The 16,194-nt window shown below is 49.0% G+C and overlaps 1 protein-coding gene across 1 annotated transcript; it reads left to right on the forward strand.

The window, feature by feature from the left end:
• The first annotated feature begins 330 nt into the window (after nucleotides 1-330).
• Nucleotides 331-14,610, forward strand: ORAI2 (ORAI calcium release-activated calcium modulator 2). The gene is made up of 3 exons (XM_027882118.1): nucleotides 331-2,012; nucleotides 4,164-4,404; nucleotides 9,790-14,610. Exons 2-3 carry the CDS (start codon nucleotides 4,177-4,179, stop codon nucleotides 10,333-10,335), a joined length of 774 nt encoding a protein of 257 aa, XP_027737919.1. The 5' UTR covers nucleotides 331-2,012; nucleotides 4,164-4,176; the 3' UTR covers nucleotides 10,336-14,610.
• Nucleotides 14,611-16,194: the final 1,584 nt, after the last annotated feature.

Here is a 16,194-nt window from a genome sequence, read left to right on the forward strand (position 1 = left end):
GGGTCGCCCCCAGGCCCCGCCCCTGCCGCCAAGGGGGGCGTGGTCTGGCAGAGCCGCAGCCCAATCAGAGCGCGGTCACGTGTGGGGGCGTGGCGGCGCACCCGCCTCGTTTCCTGCGGGTCACGTGGCCCGTGCCCGGCGTTGCCGTGGCAGCGGCGGAGGCGGCTCCAGGTCCGGCTCCCGATCCCGATCCCGGCTCCGGCTCCAGCTCCGGCTCTCCCGCCCGCGATCCCGGGGCTCCCGGCCCGGCCCCTGGACAGCAGCGCGGTGAGCCACGGCCCGCCCCCGCATCCCGCCCCGGGGTGGGGGCTCCCCCCCCAGCGGGCCCCGCACTCTGTGGATAGTGGGGACATCCCCTCCGTGTTTGGGGTGCGGAGGTGGGAGCGTGCCCTGCCCACCGGGAGAAGGGGGGGAGGGGGTCTCATCTTGCCCGGGGAAGTTGGTCTTACCCTGCCTGGATGGGGATTCCCTTGCGCGAGGTGGTGGGGATGGCACGCGTCTCGTCCTGCCCGCGCAGGGAGAATCCCTGGCTCGGGATGGTGGAGGTGGGAACGCGCCTCATCCTGCTCCGCTGGGGGCTGTCCCCTGCCCGGGGCGGTGGGGCTGAGAGGGAATGGGGTCCCGTCCTGCCCGGCGGTGCACTGCAGGTCCCTTGGGATGCAGAGGGCAGGCTGGCGCCCCGGGAATGTGTCCGGACAGGAATCCTCTCGCCGGGGGTGCTGTGGGGAGACACCTCCAGCCTGAGGCATCGGGGATCCGCTGGCCCAGGGTGCTGTTGGAAAAGGCGGTCGAGGGACTGGGTCCCATCCTGCCTGAGGAGATGTGGGGGAGCCTTGGGATGCCAGATATAGAGCTAGTGGCAGGAGGTCGCGTTCTGCCTAGGAAGGATCTGTCCGGGTTGCTGTGGAGGGAAAGGTTCTGCCTGTGAGTGGGTCTTATCCTGGCCTGGGGATCCCCTGTCCGAGAGTGCTGTTGGAGGGGGGATCCTCCCTTACATCCTGCCCAGGTGTGTTGAGGGTGGCTGTGAAAGAGGAGGAGAAATCCCCTGCTCGGGCAGTGCCCTGGGAGTGGGATCCCAGCTGTGGTGATGGGGTGAGGGATCACATCCCTCTTGGGAGGTGATCCGCTGCTGCTCTAAGGGAGGTCACAGCTCTGGGGTGTTCACACCCTGCCTGGGTGCTGTGACACCCCAGGGGTGCTTCTGGGAGGCCCCGAGCCAGAAGGGGACATAGAAAGGGGTTCCCCGCAGCAAAGAAGGCCTGAGCTCTTGGAAGAGGAGTAGCAGGGCCTGGGGTTTGGCTTAGCCATGGCCTGCGGGGGGCTGGATAATGTTACACAGGGAAGAAAAGCTTTGGTACAAACTCACTGACCAGTCTGGGGGTGTGGGGCAGAAATCTGGGTCCGAGGAGGGGGCCAGCATCCCAAAACCAGGCAGGGAAGCTGCCAGTGCTGCTGAGACAGATCTGCATATCTTGCCCTGTTGGCATCGGCTTCGTTCTCTGCTGTGGAGAAATCCCAGCTCGTGTGCTTGCAGCGGGGCACGGAGATGTGAGGCATGGCAGAGGCTTTCCCTGGGGCAGGGTAACGAGATCAGTGTGAGGGAGCAATGTTAGAGAGCTTTCCATCTTTAACCAGTGTGAGATGAAGTGGGGAAAGATGCGTTGGTGGTGCAATAGAAGCGAGTGAAGATGCAGCTGGGATGGACTTTGCCAGAGCTGGCAGAGGAAGAGGTCTCCCGGGGAAGTCCTCATTCTCCATCCAAAACTCGGCAGCCATGTGCAGTGAAACCCTGTAGGACAGTTATTTCTGTAAGAGCAAGTGTGCTAAACCTTTAACTGTGCAAGGCAGAAACATGAAATCTTCAGAATAACCCTGCCCGGATGCCGATAACTGTCTGAAAAGTATTTCCAGAGTAAAACTGCTTCAGATACAGTGCATGAAAAATGCTGCTTTTGTTGTGTTTCAGCCCCTGGAGCCCACCACCCAGTTCCTCCATGTCCATAGCCAGCCAGGTGAGTTTGCCATCCTGGTACTGCTTGTTTGGGCTACGTTTGTGTTTATGGATTTTTATTCTAAAGTTGTTTACTTATTTGAGAACATCTCTTGAGCTGCTCCAGAGTGAAAATTCATCCTTGTGGTATTTTTAGCTTATTTTTCTAATGAAAGAAGCAGATGTGATTGGGTGCTCTTGCCCTCTCTCTGCAACCTCTGAATTCATTTGTCTTTTCAGTGGAATTTGTCCCAGGGGTCAAAGCTTCCTACATAAAAAGTTCCTGCGTATTTTGTCAAAACAAATGGCAGACTAGAGGCCATTACTGTACCAGCTGGGGACAAAGTCTGTAAATTCCCTCCATGCTATACATTGCAAAATCCACACAGGATGTTGTCACAGGAAACAGCTTCATGATTTTGCTGCTCACAGACTGCTTCTGCCTCTGATCCTCCCAGAAGGCCTTTTTCTTCTTCTCTGAAATAGGTGATTCTTGCCTTTTCTTGAAACACAGAGCAAGCAGGAAGGTTTGTCCCTCTTATTGTCTTCTTGTTTTTATTGTTGTGTGAATATTATTTTATGCCTTTTTTTTTTTAATATTTTGAAAACTCCTGGGCAGGTCAGGAGCCATCCTGGAGTTCTCCATGTAATGGTGGCTTTGTCAAAAACTGCTCTGGAATGATGTTGTGCTCTTGCTGCCATCCTTATGATGTCTGAGGGGGCTGGAACTTGAAAGCCCCCCTGTGTTCAGGAGGGACAGTCTTGTGACCTGCAACGCTTTGTTTGCTGCTGCAGTGTAATCTTTGTTATTGTGCCTGAAACAGCTTTGTTCACTTTTAGTGACAGCATTCAGAGCTCTGGGCAGTTGATGTCCTTTTGATCTTTGCCACTTCTTCAAATCTCACAGCAGCGATGGCTTTATTAGCTGTCCCCATGTGTCCCCTGCGTGTGGAGACCTGGGGGGGGTGTGGGAGTGAGCAGAAAGGAGCCTGTGACCTTGAGGTGTGGTGCTGGGACTAATTAGTACCACACCAGGTGTGATTCTGAGCAGGCATCTCCTCCTGCTAGGAGCTGATGGGTATTTTATGGCCAGAAGGTGCAGCTCTAGTGTCAATGGCGGAGTTGTGAGAGCGGGGATTAACTGGAAGATCTTAGCTTCCATTCTTTGGAAGGCTGAGTTAAACATCTAGTTTCAGATGTTTGCCAGGGTTGAGAATTTTTTGTTCAAAACATTCCATGGATCCTGCCCTGTGTCTGTGGATGGTACAGGGATCACCAGAGCCATTTGGCAGCAGCCTGGTCATCACCAGGAGGGTGGTTTGGACCCCACACTTGCCTCTGTTGCATTCACCACCTGAAATAGTCTTGTTCCTTTCATATATCTCTCAGTGTAATCTCTTGAATCTGAAGATGATGAAATTTCCTGGAAGCAGCTCGCTTTTCCCCTTGGAATTGTCTTTTCCTTCCCTCGTGCTCAAAGCCACTGGTAGAATTAAGGGAACAGGATTCTCAGTCAGATATGGCTGATAAATGGAGTGTGGAGCAGTTCAGGAAATTGAACTTCCCACTGCAAAAGCTTGGGAAGTTCATTTGTTAATCCTACACAGCAGTGAGCTGTGTGTCTTTTGGGTGAGGCTGGGAAAGAAAACTGTACCGATGTGAAATGAGCCATGAGGAGCAATGGTTTAACTGAGAAAAATTGGTTTCCAAAGATGGAGCAAAAAGTGACTCCCTGAACTGGTGTCACTTTGGTTCTCTAAGGAGATGCATTTGGAGCCAGTCCATGATGCACTGGGAAATGAACTGTCAGCTCAAAACGAAATTATAAGATGGGGGCCCTACTGCCAAAATGTCATCTGTAAAACAATTCTTTTATTAGCAAGGAGGAACTAGAGGGCAAAGTCGAGGTGCCAGCTCTGAAATGAAAAGATGCTGTGCAGCCTTCCTGAATTCCTGCTGGAGTAGTTTCTGAGTTTATCTGTATAATCTTTCCTAGTTCCTTTGGCCATTTTTGGCAATCAGGGACCGTCATTTCTCAGTTCTGTGCCTTGCAAGTGTGTTGGCGTTTGGTCCATCATTTCCCACCGACCAAGGGCAACTTTGTTCCACCGTAGCTTTTCCGCTAGCTGATGCTCATCCTGTCTGCCTGAACGTGACTGTTTTATTCCCTCAGCGTTTCTCTCACCATGAGTTCTGAATTAAATGTCCCGGTGGATCCCTCCACCCCTGCTTGCTGCTCTGAGCCTGGCACGAAGGGCATGGATTACCGGGACTGGGTCCGGCGCAGCTACCTGGAATTGGTCACCTCGAACCACCACTCTGTTCAAGCCCTTTCCTGGAGAAAGTTGTACCTGAGCCGAGCCAAACTGAAAGCTTCCAGCAGAACCTCTGCTCTGCTCTCTGGATTTGCCATGGTAGGTGTGTTTTATAGCTTTCTGAATCACGAAGGTTTTGGCTCTCTAAAATCATCTGTTAATCGGTGTTTTCCTCCTGGGAAGAAGCAGGACATACTGTTGTTTCCTGAAGAGGCTGCTGCTGCGAAGTTTGAGGCTGGCTCTCTCAAGGCAGCACTGATACATGAGCTAAGACAACCCACACGCTCCCAGCTCTTTAAAAATACTAATCCCCTACCTGCAAGTGTTCCACCAGCAATGCTAAACAATCCAGGACCTGAGCTCTCCTTTGGCCCTGAGGCCGTTCATCCCTTGCTGCCCTTATGGGTGAGGTTGCCCATGGGTGAGGTTGCTCGTGGGTGTGGAGTTCCCCCAGGCCCCTGTGGTTGCTGTGGTCCTGAACATTATTTTAATTTCTGTGTGTGTTTTCTCAGGTCACGGTGTCTAAAATAAGGTGGAGGTTGGGTCGCAGTCTGCCAAAGAGAAGTTTGCGAAGCACGATCAGGGAGATCGTGTTATACGCTGAGGTGTGAGAAGAGGCCCTGAGCTCAGACCTCATGTCAGAGGGCTCTGTAGCCTGAAGGGAGCCAAACCCGGTATATTTTTGTCAGTGCTGCCTTTTAGAAGTAATCCCTGGTGCTTGCTTTCCACTGTGCTGCACTTGGGTGTTATCTGGAAGGTATTTGCATAGGTCAAAACCATGTGAGGAGTAAGCAAATAAACAAGACTGAGACAGTTTGGTCCAGCGTTCAGGCTGTGGTGTTAACAAAACACAGCTCTGCTGTGTCAGTGTTGAGCCCCTTCATCTCCCCTCTGTTGCTTGCTTACTGGGAGTGAGAATTGAAACCAGTTTGGGGGAGGTTTTCTGCTCAGGAAATGGGCAGGTCTGGTTGTTCCTGAGGTCTGTCAGCAGAGGGGCAGAGGGCAGTGCCTGGTGCGTGGGACGCGATGTGAGGATGTTGCATCCTGCAGCTCAGAAGCTGTGGGGAGAAGACAGATCTTTCCAGATAGCCTTTCTTGTTTTATTTTAGCTGTTTCCGCTGCTTTTTCTTCCCCTAGTCCCCCAGACCATGAATCATCCGTAACATTTCAGCAGTCTGGGATGACAGAGTTGGTCACCCAAAGTGAAGCTGGAAAGGTGCAGGTGGGGCGTTCAGTGGGAGCAGGCTGGATGGGGAAAGGGTGCTTGGGGGGGGGTTGATTCCTCTCCACTCTCTGTCTGTGTGCAAGAGATGCTTTTCACAAAGTCTTCATTGGTTTATAACCAAACTTGTGTGCTGCAAGGGCAGAAGGTCCCCTCTTTTGAGAAAGCTGGGTGCTCTCCTGTAGACTCCTTTCACTCAGTTTCCTCACTCTAAAAAGCCTCTCATGTGCTTGCCCTGTGGGCCTCTGGAGTTCCTTGTTAGTCATTTGTGACCATTCTCTTTAACATGGTTATTACATTAACATTTTGTGGTGGTGTGGGCTGGTCTACCAGCGTGGTCCCACGAGGTGTCTGTGCTGGGCTGTGCTGTCGCTGGCATCCCTGGACTCAGGGGCTTGCAGCCCACCCACACTGCAGGGCACTGAAAACAAAGCATGCCTTCTCAACTCACGCAGCAGAAAGTTGCTGGAAGTCCTTGGCAAACACACAGAGTTAACCACTGGTTTTGTGTTCTCTTTAAACTGTTTAAAATGCAAGTCCTATAAACACACAGAGCTAAGCAGTGTTAATTATGACCATCAGCCTAACATACAAGAGCTACACCTGAAATCAGTAAGACATAAAATCTCTTGCAGTAAGGAATTCTTTTTATTAGCAAGCTTTTTCCCAGCTAATTGGACCTTCCTGTGAAAGCTGAGGTATTTGTTCCTATTGGGTTGGTTCTCCCCTGGTAATTTGGCATGCAGGTATTTAGTACAAGGATGTTTACTCTATTAAGAGCACCTATTTGGCTATTGATGAAAGAAGAGAAGTTATTTTGAGATAAATGTGTGTAGACGTGGCACTCAGGGACATGGTTTAGTGGTGGACTTGGCAGTGCTGGGGGAATGGTTGGACTCGGTGATCTTGACGGTCTTTTCCAAGCTAAACGATTCTGTGATTCTACGAAATAGTTTCCCTGAAGCCTTGAGTGCATTTAACTATGTAAACAAATGTCATTCAGGGCTTGGCTATTGCTTTATTTACTTCCCTGTCGGTGTGTTTGATTCGAGCCAGTTCCATATTGGCTGAAAATTATTGCGAGCTGATGGATATTTAATCAACAGGCGATGGCTCTGATCCAACTCCTTCTGGACAGGCTGCAGAATAATGCAGACCTTCCTCGTTACCATCTCTGGTATTTCTGGCAGAGAGCTGGGCAGGTCAGGAGGATGTGGGTCATTCTAGTGCCAGGTCTGCTTGGAGATGGGTTGTAGGATGACTGCATTCGCCCTGAGAAGGCTGCAGATAAAGGAAATTTAGAGGGAGCTTAGGAGACCTCCTTAATAATTTTCCTGATGGAAATAAGAGCTATTACTGCTAATCTATCTTCTCAATACTTGTCCAGTTGCTACAGGATATGTATTTGATTAAAAAAAAAGACAAAACAAAAACCCTAACAGATCTACTGGAGTGATTTTTACAGGCTGCCAAACCATCTGTGTGAATGTGTCATGGTTTATGTTAAGCCATTTGTCATCCTTTTGCCTGTTATTATCTGTCCTGGTCTGAATTTTTCAAGATGAGTATAATTTTTGTTGTGGATAATCGGGGCTATACTGGTCTAAACCCCACCATCATTTCATGTAGTTTAATTGCAGTTTAATTCTAAAATGTTCTGAGCACTCGGTCCTGTAAGCCTGGAGTTCAGTGGGGTGATTCTCAAGCTTAAAATTAAGCCTGTGCTGAAATATTCCATGGCTTGGCACAGTGCTCAGCCTTGCAAAGTGGCTTCTGAGATGAGCTTAAAATAAAGGGGGCTGTTGCAGGGAAGAGTATAATTGTATCAAACATGACATATTAATAGTTTTACAGGCTAGGCAGCATATTTAATGATTTTTAAGTGGGTTATGTCAGCTTGTCCTCTTTCTCTTATCTCGGTCAGGGAATGACATGACAGTCTGTGCAGGGTAAAGCAATCAGGGCTCACTCACCTTCTCAGCACTTGTTTGGGTTAAATGAACTGGTTTTCTGCCTTGCTGCCCTATCTGGATTGTTGATGTTTTCCCTTGAAATACCTCTTACTGAGCCATCAGTCAGTGTTAAAAATTCATCACATTGCACAGCTGAAGCCAGCCCTAGGGAGTAGGTTAGTCTGGGAGGAAACATCCAATTAGCTGAAAAGCACTGCTCATGTGGAGGATAACAAGCAGAAATTGATATGTTGACATGAGCCAGGCTTTCAGCTTTAATATAAAGCTATAAACTGAACATGCAGGTACAATTCCCATTCAGCTGGCTGAATACCACGTCTCTGGCTATTACAGCACCCACTAATGAACAATATACCTGCAGCTTTTCCTGGCTGATGGGGTGTGACTGGCAACCACAGCGCTGTACAAATTCATTGTACTTGGAGAATAGGTCTGATCCGCTCCCTCTCGAATCAATATAAGGAGAACTGCAAAGAGAACATGCACAAGGCCATGTGAAATGTGTTTTAATTAAATTAACCTTGCAATAGATAGAAGGCCAATCCTGTGTTAATATTTTCTTTGCTGTACAGCAAGAACTACTGTAAACTGCAAACAGGAACCTATAAAAACAAACAAACAAACGAAGTAAACTCTCCACATGTTCATAATCAGGACAAAATGCTAGGCATATCCAAGAATTGTCACAATATTTTTCAAGTCTCTAAAATCCTAAGTAGCTGCTGAAGGTATAAATCTGGGCTTGTAGACCATTTGCCACGTCTTACGTCTTGGTTGCTGCTAAATGTGTTCAGAGTTGACTGTGATCCCCTCATTCAGGCTGCTGATGGTTTCAGAGTAAATGCAGGTAAGGCAGTAGTCATGCCAGCTGGCTTCCATCCCCTTTAATCCTTTTTAGGGCTTCCAACAGGGAGAACATGGGCGGACCCCTAATCTTCCAGTGCCTAAATAATATTATTAACAAGTAATGCCAGAGTGAGCGGTGCAGGTGATTATACAGAGCCTGAAATGGCTGCTCAAGGGGTGTCTCTTGTGAAGTCTGGATAAAGTAATCATGAGTCAGTTCTGCAAAATCCTTCAGTGTCCCAGAATTGAGCTGCTTGTTCAGACTTTGCCTTGTCATGATGGTCTTGAGAGGCACTGCCCTGAGTCAGGAACCCCAGTGTGGCTTCTTTCCACGTGGCTGTGCCATGCCAGAGCAGCAGGTCCCCTGGGATCACCAGAGGTTTTGCTTGCTGCCAGGAGAGTTAATGTCTCTGCAAATCATGAAGTGCAGCTGCAGATCCAAGCCAGCTGCTAGAGGGGAATGTTTGATAGTCTTGTCCACTGCTTTTGTGGCTTCTCTTAGCGAAAAAGGTTTGTGCAGTCCTTTCAGGGATGCTACCACAGAGAAGTACTGGTTTACTTCATAGGTAGGTTAAGTAATTGTAACAATTCCTATGCTAAACCAGTTAACAGGCCTGTACTAGTACTCCAGTTCTGATCTCAGAAGGGCCTCCTGCTCTCTTGCACATATTCTGCTTCTTAAGCTTTATTTGATAAAATTAAAAATAGCTTTAGAGACCTGCTCTTGTTTTGGGAAGGAGACTCCTCTCTGAGCTGCTGAGCACACCCATAAGCCAGTAGCTGTCCACTACTGCTGAGTGTATCAGTAAGTTATTAACCCTCAAGGGAGAAATTCGAGGATATAAATAACTTGTATCTGGGCATATTTGTAATAAAACCAAACGTAAACTGTTCTGAGAATAGAAGGCAGCTATTTTAACTAGGGGCTGACTCAAACTGCGGAGTAGCTTGTGTGCTTCCCATGGGGAGGCAGTGAAACCTCGCTGGCCACTGGCCAGAGGAGCTGCTTGGGTTTTGCTTTTCTTTACACGCCCGGAGTCGAAACTTCCTGCGCTGCAGCCGGGAGTGAGGGGAGGAAGGAGAAGGTGTGAGGGGCGGGGGGGCTCACAGGCTGTCAGCCGCCTCCCCACCCCACGTGCCGTCTAATGAGTCCCTTCTGCTGCGCCTCGGGATTGATGCAGCTCGTGTGGCCCGTGGCTGCAGGGAGAGACGTGTTATGTTAGAAACCAACGGCGCAGGAACGTGTTCCCGAGCCTCACAGAGGCCGAGGCACAGGCTGTGTGAGGAACAGCAGTGATCCATCCCGGCTGCCGTCCCAGAGAGCGCTTGAGCGTGTACTTGACCTTAGGTGTTCTTCCTGGATAAAGATGCTTTCCTGGATGGAAGCCTTGAAAGGAGGGAAAGCCGGCAGCTGTTGACGAGCTCTCTGTTCCTTGGTTCCAGGTTGCCATGGTGGAGGTGCAGCTGGAGGTGCAGTACAAGTACCCCCAGATGCTGCTGATCGCCTTCAGTGCCTGCACGACAGTGCTCGTGGCAGTTCATCTCTTTGCCCTCCTCATCAGCACCTGCATTCTGCCCAACGTGGAGGCAGTGAGCAACATCCACAACCTGAACTCCATCAGCGAGTCCCCCCACGAGCGCATGCACCCCTACATCGAGCTGGCCTGGGGCTTCTCCACCGTCCTGGGAATCCTCCTTTTCCTCGCGGAGGTCGTGCTGCTGTGCTGGATAAAATTCCTGCCTGTGGGCTCCATCCTGAAGAACGAGACCACCAACGTGGAGAAGCCCAGCAGCCACGCGGGGTGGCAGTCAGCACTGGTCTCCACCATCATCATGGTCCCCGTGGGTCTGATTTTTGTCGTCTTCACCATTCACTTCTACCGCTCCTTGGTGCGGCACAAAACGGAGCGGCACAACCGGGAGATTGAGGAGCTCCACAAACTCAAAGTGCAGTTAGACGGGCATGACAGAGGCATGCAGGTGGTGTGACAGAGCCTGAACACCCCCTCAGCTGGGGCTGAGGGCAGCACACCCGGTTTGCTACTTGGTGGGACGCACCAGTGGTGGATTGTCTTGAGGCTTCAATATGTAAATGCTAATTGCCTGCCATTTCTAGCTGTGGGTTCTTGTGCTGTTTCACATGCTGGGGTCTCTGGCCTGATTCTGGTCCTGCACACTCGGTACTTGAGTTGACACTGCCGTGGAGTTCAAGGTCAAAACTTTACCTTAACGTGGGTTCAGGTAGCCAAAAATCTGTGTTTTTTTTATGAATGCAATATTCTGTTGCCAAAAGTAAAACTGCGTCAGCTTCCAAAAAGCCAGTGTGTGCGTGTGTGTAGGACCTGTCTTACATGTCAGAACTCCCTGGCTGTCAGTGCAGCCACAATTAACTGGCAGCTCATTTCTAGAGCAGAGCTGGTTAATGTGGGTACCTGCAGCTGACTCAAGGACATCCAGGAAAGCACAACAGAAACCGAGAGTGTTGATCACCATTGTTCCAAAGCAAGTATTCCATAAATACATAACCAGAAAGAAATCAGCCTTAGCTTTTTTGTTCTTTTCTTGCTATTCTTTACTATATTTTTACAGATGGGGATGTAGAATTTTGAGTTGCAGGAAGCTGGGAAGTTCTCTCGTACTTTTTTTTTCAGCAGCATCCGTCACTTTAGATCGAATGAGTGCCAAGATCATGTGTTTTTTCCCAAGAAGAGGCAAGAGTGCCCAGGGAAGGCTTACAGGTGTTTTAGTTCTAACAAGGACATTCTTAAAACAGAACAGTGACGGGGAATTTAATGAGACAAAACTTTGAAGGACTAGCAAGGCGAGTTTCAAGGAGGTAAGGAGTGACAGCAAATATTGTGCGAATCTGTTGCTGCGTCTTCTTCATTCATGTGTTGCTGCGATGCCTCTTGCCTGTTTTGCTGGAGAGAACAAGCCCAGTCCTGTGTATTCCATCACTTGGCTTTTTTTAATCGGCTGTAGCATTTTTCTGTCAGAAATGAATGCTTCCTTCTCCCTCCACCAAAGCAGGCAGCTCCTCTGGTGGAACCTGGAGCTGTGCTGGCGAGCCTGATGGAGCTGGATCCGGCGGGAATGCTGTGTGCCATTAAAGAGCTATCCATTTCCCTTGAGCTCATTTCTTTTTCCAGCAGCTGAGACAACGACGCTTGCATGTGTGTGTGGCTTAGCAAGGGAAGCTTGTAAATTCTGTAGCATCCTTGTGGGTGAAAAACTTCCGTAAAAAAACCCCAATGTTACGATATTTAGTAACTTCGTGGAGGGAAAAGAGTGTTTTGCAGTTGTGAGCTCTTTGAAGGGAAAATAAGGCTTTCTGCCACACAGGGCTGCAAGAAGCATAAGCACATTTTCTTGGCCCTGATCCTGTGCTGATTTCCTCCTCTGCACTCAAAAACTGCAGTTTCAGAGTCTCCGAGGCCTTACAGGTTTCTGAAATCATTAAGGATTTTTGTAATGTTCTATTTAACCCTGGTCCCTTATTCCACTGGGATTTGAGAAATCTAATGGCAGTGTATTATTACATGTCAGCTTCCCAGAATGGAGAGTACATGCAAACCCCAGGGCAGCAGGGTGAGACTATCCCAGTATTCCTCTCTGGCGAGGGCCTTGGGAAACCAACTCTCATCTCTCTTGTTTACATGCGAATGTGAGCGTTGCTGAACAAGTTGCTTAGCACTGTGTCTGTGGCTTTCATCTGCTGTTCTTGCTGCAGTTGGCATGTACCATATTGGCTGATGTGCAGCAAAGAAAAATAAGCTTTGTGTGCTAAATGACTAATCTGTACTCATGTGCATATGCAAAAAAATTAAGGATTGTCCCCCAGGAAGTGGGTGGTCCTGAAATTCATACAAACTCCCCAGGAATCCGCCCTCTCTCCCCTTCCTCTTTTTACCGTAATAAAAATTAAAGGTTTATACAACAAAATCAGAGTTGAGTTTTCTGCCAAGTATTACACGTGTGGGCTCTTCCACCAGGAGAATTTCTGTTGTGAGGCCAGAGCCAGACCAGATGGGATGAGTCTCTCATCTGTACTTTGCACTCTCCTTTAGCATCAGTAATAATACCCTCGGGTACTGAGGAGCTCGGGAAGTTGTCGAGGAAAGCATTGAGCCATTTTTGTAATTTCAAAGAAAAAGTTTCCCCATGTGCAGACAGGGCTGTGAAAGCAACGCAGCTTGTTTGGAAACAGCCAATTTGTTAATTTAATTTTTTGCAAGTATAATGAACTTCAGCAAATGGAGAAATGCAGCAGAAACTGTGCTTTGATTTTTGTAGAATAACTCGTTGAGGCTTTGGTGGGATTGGATTCAAGATCAGTCTCAAGGCAGAGCATCTGTGACTGGAGTGGGATCGCCTTTACTCCAGGGGGAGTCTGAGGTATGGTTTCGGATGGTGTCCCGGGGGCAAATGTACTTAAAACAGAATAATGACGTGCTTTCCCATCTTTGCTTGCAGCTCTGTGTCTTGTGTCTCTCTGGGCACCGAGTTCTCCCTTCTGTGAGAAGCCCTTGAGAGTATTTTTGCTCATTGACTGTGGCACCTGGGATCTCTCTGGGATCACCTTCGTGCTGTAACTCCTCTCCTTTCCCAACAACAGCATTTGCTTTTCTTGCTCCTCCGTCTCTTCCTTCAACTTGTTTACGTTTTCACCTCTGTTGCGTCCAGACTTGTGTTGCAGATAGGTTACCTGTGGTACCAGCCACAGCAGTTCATCCATAAAGGAAGGAGTAGGGATGTTGTAGTTGTCCAGGTGGGTGTTTCTGTGCTGCAGCACCAGAAAACCCTTGCTCCTGCTGCTGCCCATGGCTGTCAGCAGGATTCCCATCAGTCGAGCATGAAGATTCCAGCCTTTCCACACTGTCACTGCTGTCCCAGCAGGGCTGTGTCATGTCTGGATTTGCCTGTCCCTTGCTGTCACCTCTCTGTCCTTCCTGGGGTGTCTGTTTGTCATTCCTGGAGTGTCCCAGGTTTTGTGTGGCTCCGTTCCTGCAATTCCTGCCCAGAGATGCTTCTCCCAAGGGTTCCACCCTCGGCTGGGGACATGTGATAAGGATCTCCCTGACGTGTGTGTTGGTTTTCTGTACCAGCCTTGGGCCCTGGGCTGCTGCACCCTGGGGTGGCTGTTGTCCTGATTCTCAGCCCCCTTGGGCTGTGACTTGCTGGACCAGTTATTACCTTATTTGGGCCATTTCTCCAGTTTTTGCTCTGGGGCTTAACACAGGGACCGCCATGATCTCACTCCAGAGTCCTGAGTCTTCCTCCAGATTTTTTTTTGACAGCTTTTGCCCAGCAGAAAAATGCCTCTGCAGACTGCAGCACTGCAGGGACCTTGCCTGCCTCTCCTACAGCAGGGAAGGAGCTGTCAAAGACAAGCGTACAGCCCTAATTTGTATCATTCCCAGGCACCTGCCTTGTTTTAGAGGGCGACTCCTCTCTCTCCTTCCCTCGTTAGCAGGAGCAAAGGCAGTGCAGGACTGGGAGCCGGAGGGAGCTGTGGGAGCCAGAGCAGTGTCAGATTCTCCCTTCGCTGTGTTTAGTGGCAGCTCTCACTCTGTGAGCTCCCTATTTTTAACATCACCCCAGGGCAGGCCCGGCTCCCGTTGTTTCAGTGGGTATGTGACTCTGAGAGGGACTTTATGACCAGGAGAGATGGAGCAGTGTTGGGTTTCCACGTGACGGATGAAAGCGATCCTGTGCGAGAGCCCCGGGTGGGGCGAGCGCTGCCGTAAGCGCTCAGATATGTGGGAGTGTTTATAGAGAGCTCCGGGGTGGATTCAGCTGCAGAGAGAACATCCTTCCTTTTCCCTGGCTCTGGGATGTGGGGATGGGCAAGCCCAGCTTGCCTGGAGGACACCTGCGCTGGTCTCCAGGGTGGAGGTGCTCCTTCCGCCTTTCATGACGTGCTGATTCTCCTCTGTCCCTGCCTTCAAACAAACAACAAAAGGCTTTTTGGATTTTCCCGGCTGCTGTAGCTTCTTAATCTTCTAAATCTCATTGCATCTACTTTTAAGATAGCTGCCTCAGCACCCCCTCCAGGCTGCAATCTCAAATTTGGCTCCCAGCGCGGCTGGGCCAGGGGGGTATTTTCTGATTAACTCTCAGGCTCTTTTTCTCTGCACCCGTCTCAGAGCAGTTTTAGTAATTTGAATTGACTGTCTGGGTTTGGAGAGCATTCCCCTGAATCCCTGCATGTCCAGCTGGGAGCTTGCCTTCTGCCCAGGGTTGTGACAGTGATGAGTGCTAAGACAAAAAAAAAAAAAAAAATCTGTATTTTAGCTTTGCCTATTCTTGTTTTATCTCTGCATGAACAATATTTAATGTAGAGCGATGAATGTATGTCAGTTATGCTCCAGCTGTGTGAGAGAAACTGGATAAACTTGCTCAGTTTTGTGCTGTTTCTTACTGATTTCAGACTGATTTTTTGAAAGGCAGCTCAAGTCCTCCAGCATCCTCTATGGGTTAACTTGGGTTCTGCCTTTTTTTTTTTTTTTAAATCTTGCTCAGATTTTATCCTTCTCCTTTTAACATACACAAGTAGATAACAATTAGATATGCTTCCTTTTAATGAGGGTCTGGGTCTTGGCACAGGCTTTACAGGGAGCTTAAGGAGATGAACAGCTGTGACAGGAACTTCTATAACAGGAAGACCATTAAAATTTGTCTTATGTGAATAATACCAGTTTAGTGGACAAAATTACTTTTAAGAGCTCATTAATTAAGATTAAAACCTCTTTGTACTTTTCTTAGATTTCTATGGTACTTGACAGTCAATTTGTTAATGCTTTGTAACTCTGCAAAACAGGGGTTTCTGGCTTTTTTTTGTTTGTTTGTTTTGTTTTCTGGCTTTTTAGGAGAGAATGTACATAAAGTTTCAAAAAGTAATTCTGAACAGATGGGTGTAATTGCATTTTGATCTAAGGATGATGCCCGAGAGGCTGTTTAAAATGTCAAAAGACTGGCCGAGCAATTACTGTGTAGTGACTAGATTAGGTTTTGGACTTCAAAACCATCAAGACAAATCCCTCAGGTTTTGGCTCAGTATTTAATTTATTTGCATTTTTTCACATTTAAGATGCCAACTAGGAAGAGCTGGAATTTTCTGGCAAGAGCAGCAGCTTCCTGCATAGTTTGATTGAGGCAGAAAAATTCAGCTAACAAATGCAGAGCAGAAAATGAACTGTGTATGTTATTGTGGCAATCTGATTCACCAGGAGCCATCATCTGCTTCCAGTGCAGAGAGGATGGAACAGCAGGTACACGCAAGGAGAGTGTTTTAGCAGGCTGAGAGCACAATATAAATCTAAAAGGGAGTGTTGGAAGTCAGGGCCAAGCATTAATGGCAATACTTGATTGCTGCAGTTGGAGTGGATCGATGGAGAGGCTCGGAACTGGAAGGGTGATGAGGATACAGGCGCAGTGACTGCTCTGTGAGAACCTGCTCTGAGTTTCCTCTGTGTCTGTGCTGGGCTCCCCCAGGCTGAGAGCCTCCTCTTCCTGCTTGGACAAAGCTCCTCGGCTCCAAAAGCAGCTCCAGGTGCTGTCCTGGGAACATAATGCTCCCAAAAGCACTGTGAATTCCAGCCACACAGTGCTGATCACACCAGGCTGCGGAAAAAGGTGAGGAACTGCTGTTTTGAGAGCACCCCCTGCTTTTGGGAGTGAGCTGGAGAATCACAGAATGGTTTGGGTTGGAAAGGACCCTTAAGTTCATCCAGTCCCACCCCCCTGCCATGGGCAGGGAACCTTCCACTATGCCAGGTTGCTCCAAGCCCTGTCCAAGCTGGACTTGGACACCTCCAGGGAAGGGGCAGCCACAGCTTCTCTGTGCCA

This window comes from Empidonax traillii, unplaced genomic scaffold (assembly GCF_003031625.1).
Source record: "Empidonax traillii isolate 1590-97213 ecotype Southwest subspecies unplaced genomic scaffold, ASM303162v1 scaffold101:size1699134, whole genome shotgun sequence".
Lineage (NCBI taxonomy): Eukaryota > Metazoa > Chordata > Aves > Passeriformes > Tyrannidae > Empidonax > Empidonax traillii.

Excerpts from the sequence above, each read along its gene's own strand:
- ORAI2 (XM_027882118.1), top strand. The coding sequence starts at position 4,177 with ATGAGTTCTGAATTAAATGTCCCGGTGGATCCCTCCACCCCTGCTTGC. Across the intron at positions 4,405-9,789 it reads TGCTCTCTGGATTTGCCATG|GTTGCCATGGTGGAGGTGCA; the intron begins GTAGGTGTGTTT and ends CCTTGGTTCCAG.